Source organism: Sinohyriopsis cumingii, chromosome 17 (genome assembly GCF_028554795.1).
Source record: "Sinohyriopsis cumingii isolate HCF-2022 chromosome 17, ASM2855479v2, whole genome shotgun sequence".
Classification (NCBI taxonomy): domain Eukaryota; kingdom Metazoa; phylum Mollusca; class Bivalvia; order Unionida; family Unionidae; genus Sinohyriopsis; species Sinohyriopsis cumingii.
Window position 1 is genome coordinate 39,940,144 of NC_142977.1, and position 19,388 is coordinate 39,959,531.

Here is a 19,388-nt window from a genome sequence, read left to right on the forward strand (position 1 = left end):
TCTGTGACAAAATTATTGAATAGTTTAAATATGTATGCAATTTTTGCAATGAAATTGCATGTATTATGGATCAATTGCAAGCCCCAACGGTACAATATCAGATGGTAAGTAAACGGTGTTAATATTTTGTTCATGCTATATATTAGACGCTGAATTCAGACACAATGATCTGGGACAAAATTATTGAATATTGTAAATCTGTGTGCAATTTTTCAATGGAATTACAAGCATTAAAGATGAACTGCATGCCACGACGACACGATAGTAAATGGTGTTGATATCCTATTCATCATATACATTAGACATGAATACACGTATATGTGCCAATGAGTTGTTCTCTGAAAAAAGTAAAATACTTGTTAAACCCCGCATTAACACGACCCCACTATTAAAAAGATCCAATTTTTGGGACCCCAATTATCGCGTTATATCCGGGTTCCACTGTATTTTATTTGGGGGTTGGGACCTATTTTTGGCCTCTATGGGCCACACTTAAATCCATCTCATACCTGGTCCCTTAGCTTTACCAGAAACAATACGTCCCAGTCTGAAGATAACAGCTCTTTCATATTCCTGCACAACCTGGAATAATAATAATAAATAATAATAATAATAATAATAATGCAATTGTACAATATTAAGAATTTTCAGATATCAGTGTACATTTCCAAATCAGACCTGTAAAATATCATTCTATCATTTAAAAGTTAACTATTACATGTAAATGAAATATTACTCTTATAAAAATTACCCAACAAAGAATCATTTTACTCATTATTGTACACAACATGTGCCCACTGCAAACAGACGAGATCTGTTGTCACTTAATGCATCAGCAGATCTGGGTCTATTTATGTTATTCATTGCAATAGTCAGTAAAATAAATCTGTATTATGTTCTTTGAAATCCAAAAGAAATGAAACTGAGACCAAAATGTCTTCACTAATACTAGCTATAAAAATTAGCATTCATCCTGTGATTAATGCAGGCCAATCTTTGTGTTGCACAAACTCAAAGCAGACCACATTGTGCATGTGCAACACCCATAGATTTTTCAACTGATACATTGAATGGTGTTGAACAACACATCAACACATGAAAGGTTATGGAACAGCACCACACCAAGGCTACTGACATAACTTTAGGAATCAACTGGTTTACTTCCCCTCTAGTTGCCAATCCATGCTAACAATGCATTGTTCCTACACATACCTATTGCAAGAAGAAAGGGTACGTTATTTCTGACTGCTACAGATTGAAAATAATTGCAACAGAATCATGACAGAGCTAATCCAAATGGGACCACACCAGTGGCCAAGTGATAAGAGGATCCGCCTTGGATGCACGAGGTTGCAGATTCAAACCCGGCAGTGTCATCCCAAAGACATAAAATGGGACTAACAGCTGCCTCGCTTGGCACTCAGCATTAAGAGGTCATTGTTCGGACTGGTCAGCCTGGTGTCAGGATAATGTGACTGGGTGGGACATCATGCTATATGTCTGCAGCATGATGCCCCAGTGCTAGACATCACTGCATACATCATAGAGATATACTGACTTAAATTTTTTTAAAGCTACGTTAAAAATCAAAATTACACACTACACTATTCCAAATGCTCTTATTTCTTAGCGGTCAAGGTCACTTATGCATTGAAAGCAATATATTTGTTGGGTCGACAAACCAACCCCAGTCTGATTTTATTATGGAGGATGATCAACTATTCATGTTGAAAGGTTCTAAGATCTGTTCCATTTAAACAAACATGGTACCCAGGGAAGGCACAGTTTAAAAAAAACCAGGATACATTGATTTCACAATATTCTTATTAAAAATAAGTTGCATCTATGGGTGAGTACCTTTCTTTAAAACTGCCTACCCTGTATCCCATGTATGTTTAAATGGAACAGATTTAAAATCACTTATTAGTGATTCTGCCAGTCATATCTGTATTGAAATTTTAAGGGACACAGAAGCTTCTCTGAATCTTTTATTAACAGGTACTTTGTTATTTTTCTGATAAGTCATCTACTAATGAAAGTGTTCTTATCCAGGTGGTAGAGTGCAGCTTTATTAATGTTCGTCGACTCCATTGTGTACATTTGTGATCAGATTTAGTCTCAGGATCCATGCATGACAGTTGGAACAGTGATGTCTTTGCCCATCAAGAGTATTCATTTGTTACTAGGCAATGACCTAGTTGGAGACAAGTTTGTAGCTAAGCCTTCTTTGGATCAAGAAGTTAATCCTACTGAAAAAGAAATCCCTGATTTATACTGAGCTTGTAAAATGACTAGAGCTATTGCTAAAAAAGCTCTTGAGAATGATGTTGATCAGGACATTATTCCTTCTGCTTTCACACTTTTTGGTCGGGCTTTTGATGAGGTCACTTTTTCCCTCATACTGATCAATCAAGAGCTACCGATTACAGTGATTCTCTTTTTACTACTCATTCTATTAATTCTAATCAGGGTGACAAATAACAATCACTCATTGTCAAACAGGAACAAGATCCTGCTATCTCCTGTTTATTTCAGATGGCTATTTAAGAAAATGAAGCCACATACCACCTGAGGTACCCATTGGTGACATTAAATGGTCTGAGTGAGCCATCAAACTGTTGTTCCAAAGTTGTATAGACAGGAAATTCTAAGTCCTTAGGCTACCAAGTCATAGAAACAGGAAATTCTTAGTCTAGCCCATGAAACTCCTTTGGCTGGTCATTTAGGGGTCAATAAGACTTATCACAAGATCTTGAATCATTTTTATTTGCCGAGAATTAAAAGTGATGTTTGTAAATATTGTAGATCTTGCCACACTTATCAAATGGTAAGAAAACCCAATCAACCTAATGCTCATCTGCAACCTATTCCTGCATTTTATGAACCATTCAGTAGAACAACAGTGGACTGTGTCAGCCCCTCATCTGCAACCTATTACTGCATTTTATGAACCATTCAGCAGAATAATAGTAGACTGTGTCAGCCCCTCACCTATGACCTGGTCAAACATGAAATTAAGGTATGGCAGAAATACAATGGAAAAGAGTTGTCAGCCTGATGATAGAATTCTGGCTCTCTTGCCCATACCTCAAAGTCCTCTTCAGGCTAAGTATTATTTATCCTTATAAGTTAGAAAGAAAGTAAGTGAATTAAATACATCATTAATATTCAATGGATGTAATATGTTAAGGGAGGATGTTGATAGAGATGGCTCTGTTAATCATTCAATTAATTTAGCTGTACCTATCCCACACTGTGAGGATTTAAGTAATGAAATGAAACTGGACTGTAGTAACTTTGTGTAACTAATCTTTGGAATTCAGGAATACTGTATACCATAATCTGGACCAGAAACTTTCAATTCTACAGCCACAAGAAAAGAACAAACTAAAACATCTATTATTTGAATATGAGCACTTGTCTCCAGATGTTCCAATATGAACAAATAAAATCTACCATGACATCAAAGTTCTAGATTCCACACCAGTTAAACAGTGTCCATACAGATAAACCCTCTCAAATCAGAATGTTTGAAAAAAGAAATTAAGTATTTGCTGGACAATGATTTCAGAGAACTAAGTAGAAGTGACTGGAGCTCACTGTGTATTGTTGTGCCAAAACCAAATAATAATTTCCGCATGTGCACCAACAACAGAAAAGTGAATAGTGTGACCAAAACAGTTTCATTTGTATTGCCAAGAATAGATGGCTGCATTAACAAAGTTGGAAATGCAAAATATGTCACCAAATTTTACCTTTTGAAATTATTTTGGCAAATACCACACATGGAAAGAGCAAAGGAAATATCAGCATTTGTAACTCCAGATAGACTTCATCAAAATCAAGTAAAGCCATTGGGGATGAAAGGTTTGCTTTGTACTTTCCAACATTTAATGAACATGATTACCTCTTGTCTAGATAATTGTGACGCTTATAATGATGAAGTCATCATTTATATAGACACATAGAATAATCGCTCGGAAACCAATAGGAAATTCTTTGACAGACTCAGTATTGCATTTGACAATTAATTAATTCAAAAGTGAGTTTTGCCAAGCTTGTTTTATATTTCTAGGAAATATTGAGGGACACAGTCAAGTTAAATCAATATAAGTTAAGGTCAAGTCTATCTCTGAATTCCCTCAGCCTATCAGTAATCAACAGCTGATGCCTTGTTTGGTTATCACTGGATATTATTGGAAAATTTGCTCCTATTTTTCCATAACTGCTGAACCTCTGACCAATTTGTAGAGTAAGAAAATAAAGTTTCATTGGTCTAAACATGTCAGGAGGCTTTTGATAAGTTAAATGCCATACTTGAGAGTGCACCAGTTCTTTCAGCTTCAAATTTCAGTCAATCATTTAAAATGCTGGGTTTAGTGAAGTAATTATTCATGAAGACAAAAATAGTATAGATTATTCACTGTGCTGTTTAAAAAAAAAACAACTAAACAATCACCAGAGAAATTATTCCACAACCCAGAAGGAATGTTTTGCTTTGATATTGGCTTTGCAACACTTTGAACTGTATATTAGTTCAGCTCCTTCTCTAACTATTGTAAACCGCTCCGGTGGCCCTGTGGCTAAAGCGTCCGCCTCAGATGCGGGAGGTTGTGGGTTCGAACTGCGGTCAAGTCATACCAAAGACTTACAAAAATGGTACTAACAGCTGCCTCACTAGGCACTCAGCATTAAGACGTTAGTGTGAGGACTGGTCAGCCTGGTGTCAGGATAATGTGACTGGGTGGGACATCATGCTACATGTCAGCAGCATGATGCCCCAGTGCTAGACATCACAATAAACTGCCACACTGCAGATATCATAGCGATATGACTGGAAAATTGTTAAAGCTACATTAAAAAATCTTAATCACCGAATCCAACTACGCTATTTAGTGATCACAACCTCCTTACTTTCATTAGCAAGATTAAGAACAAAAATCAGAGATTATTGAGGTGGAGTTTGATGTTGCAGGTGTCAGGCACATCAAAGGAAAACATAATCTAATTACAAATGCACTTTCATATGCATGGAAATATTATACTCCTTCATTGTTCATGTATATTTTCTGTCATATATAAGACATCATCTTATGCAGTATTTAATTACATATTTGACTAATAGTAAAAAGAAAGCTTTAATATATAAATCTTTCTTTTTATGAGGGGAGGTGTTATGTGTATTTCATTTTTATTATTTGTTGGTTTTTATTAATGATTATATGTTATATACTTTTGTATTTTGTACTTTACCTTGTCCAAAATCAAGTTCACTGTGTACCTGACCAGGGATATTTATTTTGTAAACATCATAATACATAACTGCTCATAGATATAGTGTGAATTAAATATTCAGATCATTATCAATGAAGGTAAGCATGTTTTTTTGGGTCAGGATCTATGAAATCAGATTTCCACTTGGAAATTCTTAAACTTTTGACAATTTTGAATGTTTCAGAGAGGAGGCTGACCAATATCCTGGCTCTATTATCGTCTCTTAGCTTTTTATATAATGTTTACTTGAAAAATTACTCATTCATGCCTTGACATCTTGAAGCAGAATCAGTCTTACTGTTATGTTCAGTTTTTTTATTTGGGTGGATTTATTAATTCAAATTATTATTCACTGGAAATTCAAAGTGCTCATCAATAATATTCTTTGACAGAAATGGTAGTTTGGAATTATAGTGAATTTAGACAACGACATTTTAAGACTATATTATTGTGATACATCGAAAGACTTAACACCTCATCACAATCCAGGCCACTGGCACATTAACACATTCAAGACTACAGGCACATCGACATATTCAATATTGGAATTTGGAAATTACTGGAAATTCTAACATCTGTATTTGTGTTAGAAATTTCTGGAATATTTGGTATATTTTAAGTTCCTTTTAATTTTTTACTTTGCATTCCAGGGAAATAAAAAATGTGCTAAATTTTACAAAACTTCTTGGTTTTCACTCTTTTCTATTACATAGTTTAGGACCATAAAGTTTTAATACATGGCCCAATTACACTAACAGAAGCAAAAGCAAGCCCTAAAATTATGCCTAATAATACAATTCCAGGATCAGACAGATTTAAGGTCATGTTCTTTAAAGTCTTTTGGAGAGATATTGGTTAGTATTTTGAAAGAACAATCTATTTTGAAAGAACAATCAATTTGCCTAAAATAATGGTGAGCTAGCATCAACTCAGAAAGGTGTTATGTCTCCCTAAAGGGGATAAACTAAAACAATTTTTAAGAAACTGGAGACCCATTTCCTTACTTAACGCATCATACAAACTTGCATCAGCATGCATTGCAAATAGACTCATACTTATAATTCCATTAATTATAGAGTGATCAAACAGGCTTTATCAAATGCTGATACATAGGAGAAAATATCCATACTCTTATGACCCTGTGTTCTACTTGAAAAAAACTGTAAGCTACCTGGCTTCGTTGAACTGAGTTGAGAAAGCATTCAAGTCTGCTGCTGGACCTTTAATGATAAAGTTCTACATTGTCTCAATTTTATTATTTTATTTTAAGTGTTTTCAATTCTGAATCCATCTCTTCTATAAAAGTATAAAATCTTGTGTCACTGTTACTGGACAATAAGCACCATGGTTTGAAATCAAAAGAGGATGTATACAAGGTGACTGCCTATCCCCATACATTTTTCTTTTATTTGGAAAAATACACATATCAAAGTGACTAAAATTTAAAAAAAAACAATATCTAATTTCACAGTATGCAGAGATGATGCTGCTCTCACCCTGGATGGCATTTTTGAAGCTGTTCCAAAACAGAGTCAGTACTTACTAGCTTTATTGGGTGGATAAGGAGTAAGTGTAATTATCCGCACAATTTTCAAGTTTCAAATAGAGAATATATTCTTAGTAGAAAAGACAAAAATATTCTTAGTAGAAAAGACAAAAACAAAAGATACTGAGATCAGTCTCCTTTTGTTGCAAATCAAATTAGATATCTATAAATGTAGATTTAACAATGAAACACCAAACATGGCTCATATATTTTTTAAAAATGAAATTTTATTAACTGTCAGAAAAATATTATGCAAAAATTAATTGTACATCGAGAAATTTTGTTGACAAAAGGCAACTATAGAAACATCTCTTTGAATGGTTGGTACTGTTTGCAAATCACAGCTAGTTTTAAATAATCTGATACATGTATGTCCAAATATAAAATTAAGCATGTGTACAGTGGTGAAGGCATTACCTCAATATATATCTATTTTATTGGCAGATTGATAAAAAGAGAAAAGAATCACTTAAAATTATAACAGAATGTAAATATTGTCAAATGAGTACAGAAAATAATTACTGCATAAAACTTGTAATAAGTGACTTGAATTTAGTGGTAACATGCATATGTGCATTAGCATATATGTGTATAATGGTACTTGTGTATTTCTATATGTGCACATGTAGAAAATGGTTACAATACAAAAATAAATAAATTTTAAAAGAAAACATTTTTTCAACAATATACCACTGATATACAACTGGTTAATGACACCATAGGGATCTTTTCAAGGGTGGCTGGAGATGGGATCCTAGTCTCATAATTCTGGGGAAAATAATGTATTGACTAGGAATCAAATATTTTTATGCAAGGTACATGGAGTTTCTGAAGCTGCACTGTACTTCATGAGGCTCATTTGAAAATGAGGTCCATTAATAATGTCATTGCTGACAGTTCTTATCTCCTGTGGCCCATTTCCCATTCTCCTGTGGCCCCTTAAAAAAATCCCTGACTGTCATAGAAATGGAGTTGGGCTTACCTTGAGCGAGCATATGAGGGAGAAGGGGAAGAAGAGAATGAAGATGCAGATGGAGAAAAACATCAATATATATCCACAGCAGCCTATGCTCCCACCAGCCTGACCCTCATCATTTTTGTCTGCTGAGGACAATATATGGAAGCAAATCAAACATCATAGATTTATTAACCCGAGTTTAATGGCACATCATCACATAAAGGACAACTATTTAGTGCCACAGTAATAAGAGTAAGGTGTCTTGCCCCGTGAAACCCCACAGTATCCAGCCTGGGCAGGTCTGATCATATTCAAACCTGCAACCTACTGACTTAATCCAGTACACTAATGGCAGCCACCACAGCTACATTTTATTTTTCTTCAAAGCAGTAAGATTTTAATATAACATGGCAACCTGACTTAAAGATCACCTGTATCAAACACTCTTTCAAAATATTTCATTGACCAGCTTATTTTAGAAATGAAATTCTATTAGACTAAATGTTTCATTAACTATTTATTCAATTCATCTATCATTATACATGATTTTGCCTTGGGCCTTGTTTCCTTTGAAGATTGTAAAAATCCCAAGGCCCAATTGCACCAACATAGATCTTAACTGGTACCCTTAAAAATTACACCACTCCCTCAATAACTCGTGCCCGGATATCTCGTGAACCCGCTTCTAACACAGGGTAATGCGTGGATCCCATTTTTTATGCCAGAAAATACCCCCAAATTTGATCCATATTTGTTGAAATCATGATCAAAATATTGGTAACAGAAAATTTGATGGATCCCTCGTTTTATCGTCAAAAATGGTAGATAGGACCTGGAAATTTTAATCAGCACTATGAAATATCAAATTTAAAAATAGGTCATACAATCTTTTACATTTTCTTTCCAAAAGACATGCCTAGTACACCACAATTAACGATATGTAAGGAAATTTTGATCAATGAAAATGTCACTCGTGCCAAGTGGAGGCAGTACTTTAGTAAATACAAATTAAATAATTTTGTTCTCAATTGAAATTTGTGTTTTAGTTCTATCTTTTAGTTCCTTTTAAGTGTAATCGTCATAAATGCAATGTGTCCTCTTGTAATTAAACATAAAATGCATCAATCTACCGTAACAGCTATGTCCTTCAAGCATTTCTGAGAACCTAATTAAGTGCCAACCCTGTTTTGATAACTGACTTCCAGAAGTATATTTTGTATTGTTGCACTTAATTAAAAGCTGATCTCCTTTGTATTATCACATTATGTCTTTTGAATCAAACAAAAGAGGTGGAATAAAAGAAAGTTAAAAGGTACAAAAATCCTACAAACTTAAAATCTAGCTCATATATTGGGTGATCTCACTTCATTTGATTAATCAAACACTTATAATTGTGTTTGTGTATGTAACATAAACTACCTTAAATTAACTGACTCTTTAATAACTGTGATCAAAGATAACAAGACAGCCAAGCAAAATGAATGAATACTTTGTAAAATAAAGAGCTTGATTTCACAGATATGGACCATTGTGGGCAAGCGAGTTTCAGAGAATTCTTGAGCTGGCACTTAGAGATATCCTCAAGGATGATAAGAAGTTTCATTATTACTTCCAATGAAATCATGACATCAATATTGTACTAAATGAGCAATACAAAAATAGTTTCAACATAGAAGATTGTCTCACGAAATAAATGTCGCGTGTTTTTGAAAAAAAAAGGAATCTTGTTTGGTGGTGTATCTATAGTTAGTCTAGTTCTCTGCTCTGTGAACTCCCGATCTGGCAAGATAATAGCAAACACCATTAAGGGAATCAGATTCATCAAGAAAACAAAAACCAGTGACATAATACAGATTTTTTTCGCGTACACATGACAAATGTTGAAGTCAGTTGGAACGGTCTTTCATATGTTGTACATTTTGAAAATAAATGTTATTTAAACAGAATAACGAACAACTTAATTAGAAAAAGGGCATTATTAACAATTATTATGGACGTGATTGTAAAACAAGGATTCAGTCAATAAACAGCCTAGTTCCCTAATGCCCCTCCCCCCTCATGGTTTTCTCGATGTCAAAGTGATTTTTTGTTTCAATATTTGGAGATCCCTCGGTAACTCGTGCCTCGCTTATAGTGTGGTCTATGTTTGTGGACCCCGTTGTGCGCGAGCTTTCGAGGGAGAGGTGTACCCTTTTTGTGTTAAAAAATAATCTGCATATAATTTTAACAAAACAGTTTTGTCGTGAAGTTGCACATGTATTTCTTTGTCTAAATTACACCATTATTACAACAAGCTGTTATATTCCTCTATAGATCAAATATGCAAACATTTTTGACACATTTTATTTAAGCCCTGTGCATGTCTGACTGGGTCCATTATATGGGTATTCATTACAGTAACTCTTAGCTATATTGTTTCAAATTTAGCAAAGGAAAACCCCATATACATTTAAGTGGCAAACCCCATATACATATACTGTAAGTGGAAAACCCATATACATTTATTTGGAAAACCCCATATACATTTAAGTGGAAAACCCCCTATACATTTAAGTGGAAAACCCCATATACATTTAAGTAATTTAATTTGATCAATTAAACACTGCATATACACAAAGTGACTTGTATTCTTAATAGTAAATGGTCACTTTACCGGTAAATCAATACTGATTTACTGCCCCGGGAGCCCAGTAAATTATAAGCAATGAAGAAATCCATATATATAAAAATATAAATAGAGAGAAGGAGAGAGAGAACACTAGACTGCTTAAACAATGGCAACCTATTAAACACAAGGATACACTGGCAAATATTGATTGGAAACTTAATACTGATTTTTCCTGGTTTCTTTAACATTAATTAACTTGCATTTGTTTTGCACTTTAAGATTCAAAATGTTAAAACCGCTCTGGTGGCCTAAGTGGTTGGATGCATGAGGTTGCAGGTTCAAACCCCCCACCAAGTCATACCAGTTACTTATAAAAATGGTGCTGGCAGCTGCCTCATTTGGAGCTCAGCATTAAGATGTTAGTGTTAGGGCTGGTTGGCCCGGTGTCAGGATAATAAGACTGGGTAGGACATCATGCCACATGATGTCTCAGTGCTAGACATCACTATAAACTGCCACAATGCAGACATCGTAGCAATAATGACTAAATATTTTTTACAGCAATGTTAAAAATCCAAATCACACACACACAGACACACAAATGTCAAACAATTACAAAATTATGCCCATGTTCAATATAAAAAGGCTGAGAATCACATTTATACTAAGTCAAGCTTAAACAGATGTAGGCATTTCCTTTGTCTAAAAATCAACTAAACCACATGTAATATGGTCACTTGCCAACTCTATGTGGTAGTCCAATCAGCAAATGGCAGGTAATTTTTATAAGAGTTGATGCGGCTGCTTCACATTAATTTCTGTGATAATAAAAGTCTTTTTAATGCTATTGTCAATGGACTGAAATAGTTTTAATGCAGATTATTATAAACTCTCATGAATAAATAAGTTAAGTTCTGATCTTCTATTTTAAAGCAGCAGATAAATCAAACCATTTGTTCTGTAATGAACAAAAAAAAAAAGAGATCTCATTATTAGAGTCTTTTGGTGAAAACCCTATGTAGATATCACCATCCAAGTAGAGTAGCAATAAAAATATTTCCTAGAAGGTCACTGTGGTAGTCATATTGGAATTCAGATCAACAATTTTCATTTTGGACCAACTTGACAGTGTAAGAAATCTTTGAGGTATAAACCCCATGTCTATATGACTTTCCATTCATGAGGACTTGTGACAAAAAGTTGTTCAAGATGGCCCTTCATTGTGGCCATACTGGATCTATGATCAACACCATTTTCATTTTCAAACCAATTTGACATTAGAAATCTGTTGGTGAAAACCCCATGTTTATGTGGGTTTAACGCCATTTTGCAGCACAAGAGAGAGTATACATGGTAGCCAATATAACTGGTGGAGAAAGAACCAAGGAAAACCTTTGTAATAACCACTGACCCACTGGAAGCTACTGGCAAGCTTTCTCACATACCCACATTGGCTGAGCTCGAGACTTGAACTGACAAAGAGGTGAGATGGTAGTGATTGGTAATAGGAAGCCCTTAAGACGACTCTAACACCTGGGGCCCCAAAAACCCAATGTTGATATGGCCATTTATTCAGGAGGAGTAATTATATTATTTTCAAGCTGTATACTGCTTTTCATTTAGGACTTACTAGACATAACAAGAAGTCTTTGGGGACACCTTATGCTGATATGACATTACTAGACATAACAAGAAGTCTTTGGTGACACCATGTGTTGATAGGACTTTCCATTTAGGACAAGCAGCAATAACAAGATTTGTGGTCATTTTGGTTATCAGATTACCACCACTTTAATGCAGAATGAACAAAACATTATTTTAAGTCTTTGGTGAAAACCTCATGTCAATATAACCTTCCATTCAGCTGAAGTAGTGAAAAGATTTTTAAAATGTCTAACTGACTGTCTGAGCAATATAATTGTAAGTTAAGAAAAATGAGACCTTGGACTGCATGTGTGTAACAAGTTTCATGGCAATTCTCCAAGTAGTTTAGTTGGAATAATGACAACAAACTGGTTCTAACTGACAGATGACAAAAATATGTATATATATAACCAGATTTACAAAAGTCAAAATATGTTTTCCACCTGAATGATGTAAAAAGTAAATGGTTACTATGGAAGGTACAACAAACAATACCGACTAGAACATGGCATATCTTGAAAGTCTGATAAAAATGTTTTGGTAAAGAGGTTCAAATTATGTTTGTCACTAGACTGGCATCGAGACCAAGATATGCACATTTTGTGGGGTTAGACCATGATAAATATTTCATCTAATATTTTTTTACTAAAATTTGACCAGTGAATTCTCTTGGAAATGCGAATATATATATACAGAATATATGTATAGTATGTATGCTGTATCAATGATATACCACGAGATGTATAAATTTTTCATTAAAAGGAAACGAGGCTTGCCCGAGTTTCCTTTTAATGAAAAATATATACGAGTGGTATATCATTGATACAGCGTACATACTATACATATATTTTATTTATACCACATCAAAGTTTTCATTTTATATGGGAGATAAAACTGACGGCCACAAACACTGCACTTTAGGGGAGTGAACTCTTCACAACCCCTTGCTCATATGTATGCTCAAAAAAGAAGTTCTCTAGTGATTCATAATTTCCTGTACAGTTCATTCATATTAATTCCTGTATGTTTCCATTAGCAATATTAAATGAAATGAAAACACGAGGCTGATAGTTAACATTCAAAATATTTTTTATAATATGCATGCAAACATTGAATTTGCAGCGTTCATTGTCATGAACAGTAAGCAACAGGGCGGCCATTTGCATCTATAGCAACAGCACGATTTGAGCCAAAAACATCAAAACAATGAAGGAACAATAGGTAATTAAACAATTTAACCTTAACCACATTTCATTGATATCGTTTATGTCCATATTTCGCTATTCCTACTGACTGTCAGTGTCACTTTCAATAATTCTCCTGCGTTTCCGCTGTGTGGGCGCTGTTGGAAGAAGTTGACCCAGTTAGGGATCTCGTTCATGTTTTCCGTTAGGTTCATAACAAACATATGTTGCACGGTGATGTTTGATCCGTAGAATGGGTTGCTGATAATCTGATTCTGATGAATATTACACGTTTGGGAACTTGATATACTAGTCTGTTGCTGTGCAGTTGGAAAGTTCTTTGTTGTGGGGGTGGGGGTTGACAGCATCATTACTTGGGTGGCCGGTGTTGCTCAGGTAAATGGAGTACGTCTGTTGTTGTTTTTCACTAATGTCTGAGTAGCTGTTTAAAGACTGTACATTTTTGTGGCCTGAAATTTGCATGATATCAGTTGGGGGAATGTTTTTGTCTCTTAACTTCTGAATTAAGTACTTTCGGCTACTTTTGTTTGTTAATTTCTTTCTTTCTGTAATATTTGCCTTTTCTTTCATTTTTTTTCATGATGCATCCAAGTTTGTTAATTCCAACGACTTATTTCCTAAACCATTTTGGGTTTGTCGCTGAGATTGGCATAGTGTTGGGAGCAATATAGAAAGGATCTTCACACTGACAAAAGTCTGCTGGTCTTAGCTCAGCATACCGTTTGTAGATAGCAAGTGGATCTCTCTCTTTGTTGTTTTTGTTTTCATACATCTTAGGATTAATATCCCTGATGTCCTTGACATTGTCTCCTGTTCTTGTTTTTGTCTGCCTTTCATTGGGTTCAAGATACTTGAGGCCATTCACAGCTTTCTTTAGTGAAACATACCCCCATTTCAGATTGTAATGTTCAGTCACTCCCCTTAAACCAAAATGCACAGAGTTGTTAAACCACAATGTGTTAACAATGGCTTCAGGTGTTTCCATCCCCATTAGTTTTTTTACTATACAAGGCATTTATTTCTTCGTCTGTGATCGGTTGACTCCAATTGGGTTTATTTCCTTTTCCTTTAGATTTTAATTCTTGTTGCTTAGCCCGAAGAGCTTCCATTGTTAATGCAAAATTTGTGTCTGTTCCTCTCATGATTGTACTTGCATATTTCTAGATTTTAAGGTGGCGATCAATGGAGCTGATGATGCTTCTTAAGCCGTTCAGTTCAAACTCAGATCCATCTTTTCTCCTAACACTGAGTATAAAACCAGCCAGGTGCTGATCCAATTCAGATGGGTGTATCTTGTGTAAATTTCTGAATTCATTTTTTTACTGCAAGAATTCTGTCACTAGCCTTACATCAAAAAGTGTCTTTTTTAAAGTGTTTGCATTCTGCTTACTTTCTATAAATTTCAGTATATCATCAGGCTCATAGTGTACAAATCTGTCTTCCCTAACACAATGATCATTTCATTTACAAATGTCTCAGCCATGTCTCTATCAAACTCTCCAATTAACTCAGTTTAGTAGATTAAATGTTGCTTCATCATCTTGCTCCTTATCTGATATCATTGTTTTCTTTAGCAGTATTGACAGAGATGACAGCAGACGACGCAGGGTGGAACTCAATAATATTTATTTCCTGGATTGAGTATGGTTGTTTTTTTTGTGTATAAAAATGTTAGTTTCAATAAAAAAATATTTTACAAGAAAATCGTTTTCTTGTTATTTTTTCCTTTTTAAATGTAATATTACAAGAAATTCATATCCATGTTTAGAGAGTATAATAGCTATAAAAACATGTTCATTATGCGTATTCATACGCCATGGGCAAATCACAATTTGATATACCAGTACTATTGGTATATCAAGTTGCTTTATACCAACACTTCAAAGGCCATGTTATTATATATATATATATATATATATATATATATATATATATATATATATATATATATATATACACACACATGTGTGTGTGTGTGTGTGTTTTCCTTGCCTTTTTACTAGCCAGAAAAAACTCGAATTATATTTTTCTGATTGCAAAGGCAATGCAAAACCTTGGTTACTATAACATGCACTTCTTATATTATGTTACATATAATGAATCTAATGCAAAACATTAGTGAATGAAAATTTTCAATGAAGCATTTTAATATCAGGAGAAAAATCTTAGTAATAAAACAGAATGAAAAAAACGTACTTTAAAAAATTCATTACATCTATAAATACATGTATGATAATTCTATCCAATGTTTGAAAGACAAAACATGAAAAACACATGATACTTTTTTCCTTGATATTCTTGTCTTCAATACTTTTAAGTATTTCATTACAGCTAATGTGTTTGAAAGAAATTGAATATATTACAGACACAGGTATTAATAATACAAGTACATCATAAATGACTGATTTATATTCCTTTGCCTAACTGTTGAATTCCAATCTTACATCACATAACCTTTATGTCAGGGGCACGAACAGTGAAAGTATATCAGGAAACGGACAAATGTTTGACACATGCTTGGAAAAATTGTGGCTAGCAAAGAATTTGAAGTTAAAACATTTTCAACTATGAATAAAATAAGTAGATTGAGTTGAACACTTTCTATGATGATATTAAATGTTGTATGATCGTATCAGTGATGCAAACGACACGAGCCATGGCAGGTCGCAAATATTACAAATCTGTCTGGAATTTCTGTGCACCTAAGGTTTTAGTCTCCAATACTGAAGCAAAACACATACTGAATTCAACCAACTGACAAAAATAAAATACTGCAATGATTACCATTTGGAAAGAGGCAATTGTCACCAGAATATTCTGTTCAAAATAATATTAATTTTGGACACAAGAGATACCAACCCATGTTTTCTTGACTCACAACATGTTGGACAATTCTACGCACAGCTTTGAAAAGAAGTAAGGTTTATTCATCGGGCTATAAAAATGAAACACATTACTTTGGGCTGTTTCTGTCAGAGTTCAGTCGAGTAATTAGGTCAGGTTTATAGCTAGTTTTACAAAAATCAACATAACAATGCCAATAAATGCAAGCTATATTGAGCCAACTAAACAGATCTTGTAAAAAAATTAAAGTTTCAACATTTTATAAAAAAATAAGCTATTATGTGGAATAGACACACCAATGAATAGGGTGTAATATATTTACGACGTCTTGTTTATGGGGAAAAAATTACTACAGAATTTAGAAACAGACTATAAGCCGGGAAATTTCGTGATAATCCTGTTATAGCGGCAAGCTGACATGCCGAGTAACAGACGATTTTGCATGTGTGGGACAACTTGCAAAATCGGAAACTTGTATTAAGATGCAGAATACATGTCAATCTTTTATATAATGTTTTTATTTATATGATTCTAACAGATACACAGTAAATAGGATTTTCTGCGTTACAGGTTCAAGAAGGTCATGGAGTGGGTATTTGTGTTGACATTTAGAAATCACATTTTCCTATGCATTTCGAGTTAAAATGTGGGATATTTTTGTACACTTTATGAATATTACTTTTCTTAATTAAAGTACGATCGTTCTTTCTTGATACAAAATGGATTTTTGACCCAAAATAACACGTATTTATAGAAATGATGTATCGTTACGCAGAATTACCCGACGCGCAGAATTGTCCAACATGTGGTATTTGACATTGGCAGCTGAAGTTCAGAAGAACTTTTTTATAAAAAAAAAAAACAAAAAAAACCTGAATTAACAAAACGCAGCTTGTTCTCGTTTCGTACGCAGGGTAAATGAACCACGCGTTGTGTATGCCAGTAATCAGTGTGTTATCAGTCAACTATTTTCCTAAACCAAATGAAAATTCGCGGCACCACAAACTTTTTTTACCTTCCATTTTTTTAAATTCTTTCCCGCCTACACAAGCGTTAGACGTACTTGATTTAACGTTCGGTGTATACCTTGCACTCTCCCGTCAAATCGAGTGTGACTGTATTCTGTACTTTTTAAACCGTAGGTGTTGGTGTAATGACGTAAGCACAATGGTGTCCGTTATTTAATCAATGTAGAGAATGCAACCGTTCTTTTTTTCTTCCATTCATCAATGCTCCACTGTAGCATGCAAGTTTTAAGTTTCTATCTGAAAATAAAACAGCCTCATTTTTTTTTTCACATATATCGAACTATAGACTTTAAAAAATTAAGTGCCAAGGCGCCAATGTTATTAAAATCAGTGAGTGAGTGAGTGAGTTGTATTTTTAACCTAGCTTTAACAATTTTTCAGTCATATCGCTACGATGCCTGCAGTGTGGCAGTTTATAAGTCTTTGGTATGATTCGGCCGGGGTTCGAACCCGCAAACTCCAGCATCCACTGTTCTTCAAGTAGGACAGCTGAGATTTGATTTTAATCAGATTGGTCAAGGTGCAATCTGCTGTGACTTACGTGAACGCAGTTATGTTGGCACATTTACTAAAGTCAAATAGTGTTGTTCTAACATCTTTTAATTCCTGACTGTTGAACGCTCTTGCACCTAAATGTCATCAAGAAACGACCAGACAAAAAGTATTGATTGCAATGGAGTTTTACAAAGGCTTTCAAGTACTAAACTGGGTCCAGAAGTTAGTTCGTCAGGTCTATCACATTTAACAACAGTCTAGGACGAAATATTTTTTTCTCAACCGACACAGCTTTCATTGTAACATGACAATGCACGACATTCAACGCAGTATGTACTGGATCACACCTAGAGGATGATCTCGTCCAAAAATGTATACGTATGACTTTTGCCGTATGCATCTCACACATTGTGTAAATATTACCCTTCCAAAGAAATATGTATTTATGATCTAAGTAAAGTGAATAATCGACATTTAAAAGTATGTGTAATCAAATTACTGAACTGGTCGGTACTGAACTGTTTGACTTTATTATAGTACCGACACATTCGAATCTTATTCCGATATGGAATTTTAAACTATTAAATGTTCGATGAATTTGAAAGCTTTGCAGAATGTGTAGTGGAGCAGCGATTTTTTTAAATATTTTTTTTTACAGATAATGTAATGGACGGTAACTGTTATTCTTATATTCAGATTACAAATTACGCAGCAGGATAAGCTTTGACCATAATGACGCTTTTGTCTCAGTGAGAATCGTACCTAATAACGCTTTTGTCTCAGTGAGAATCGTACTGCTGGTTACTCGACATTGCTATAAGAAAAGAAGTTGTCTTTGTGAAAGAGCTGGATCTGCATAAACTCTTAATCATCCTCTTTTATTGCATAATCATCCTTTATTAAATCTAGATAAACCATAACCTCTCCTATGATGGAAGCCATCTTTTATTAATTCCGTAGCTTTCACTCCACTTATTCTGTCGATAACAGTACACATATCTACTTCTTTACGCTAAGCGTGAATCAAATGCGCCCGCTAAGAATTAAATATGAAACTTTGTGTAATTAATTTTCTTATTTTCATATAATCGTGTATGATGTTCGAAAAAAATGGTACAATAACATTAATGTCATGCATGAAAATAAGCAAATTATGCTTATTTTGATTTTTTTTTTTTTTGCTTACACAATATGCCTTGTGGCAATATTGTAGTTAGTGACCAATTTCTAATGAGACATTAGAAGTTTTAGAATCAGAAGTGAAGCCAGCTGAAATTTTAAACTGTTACATTAAGTGCAAGAAACGTATAGTGATGATGAAATTACGAATTAAATGATGCCAAAGCAAATTCGCTTTCTTTTATATTCTGCTGTTAGAAAAATAAGCAAACATTTTACCCTTTGACCTTTGTCATCCATTAACCCGATCTGTTACATCCCTTTTCAAAAAGTAACATTTATTAGTCACATCTCAGGAGTAAATGTGACAAATTCGTGTTCCTGTCATTCAGCATATCACTGGTTGCTATGCTGAAAACATGCAATGCGCACTTTCTTTTAAATAGCTCACTTTCCATAAAGGGGGGGGGGGGGGGCTCAGCTTGTGTGGGACTTTGCTACTAATGAATTCTGCTCTGTCGGAGGAAAATGAGAGTTTCTCAAAAGGACTGTCCTGATGCTTGCGACTTAATTTTTTTTCAGCTATACAACAAAAATTAAATCATTCAATAATAATGCCTGTGTGGTCGTTACGGGACGCTCATAGAGCCTGCACATTATTGACTTC

General features: G+C 34.3%; 1 protein-coding gene across 1 annotated transcript in view; it reads right to left on the minus strand.

Annotated features, from left to right (window-relative positions):
* LOC149778469 (mechanosensory protein 2-like) overlaps nt 1-7,925 on the minus strand; it is an 84,949-nt gene extending 77,024 nt beyond the window's left edge. The window contains exons 1-2 of the mRNA XM_089939331.1: nt 7,803-7,925; nt 510-582 (exon numbers count right to left, since the gene is read on the minus strand). Coding sequence (XP_089795457.1) covers nt 510-582; nt 7,803-7,865 — 136 coding nt within the window. The 5' untranslated portion in view covers nt 7,866-7,925. The remainder of the gene's footprint in view (nt 1-509; nt 583-7,802) is intronic.
* Between the last annotated feature and the right edge of the window lie 11,463 nt (nt 7,926-19,388).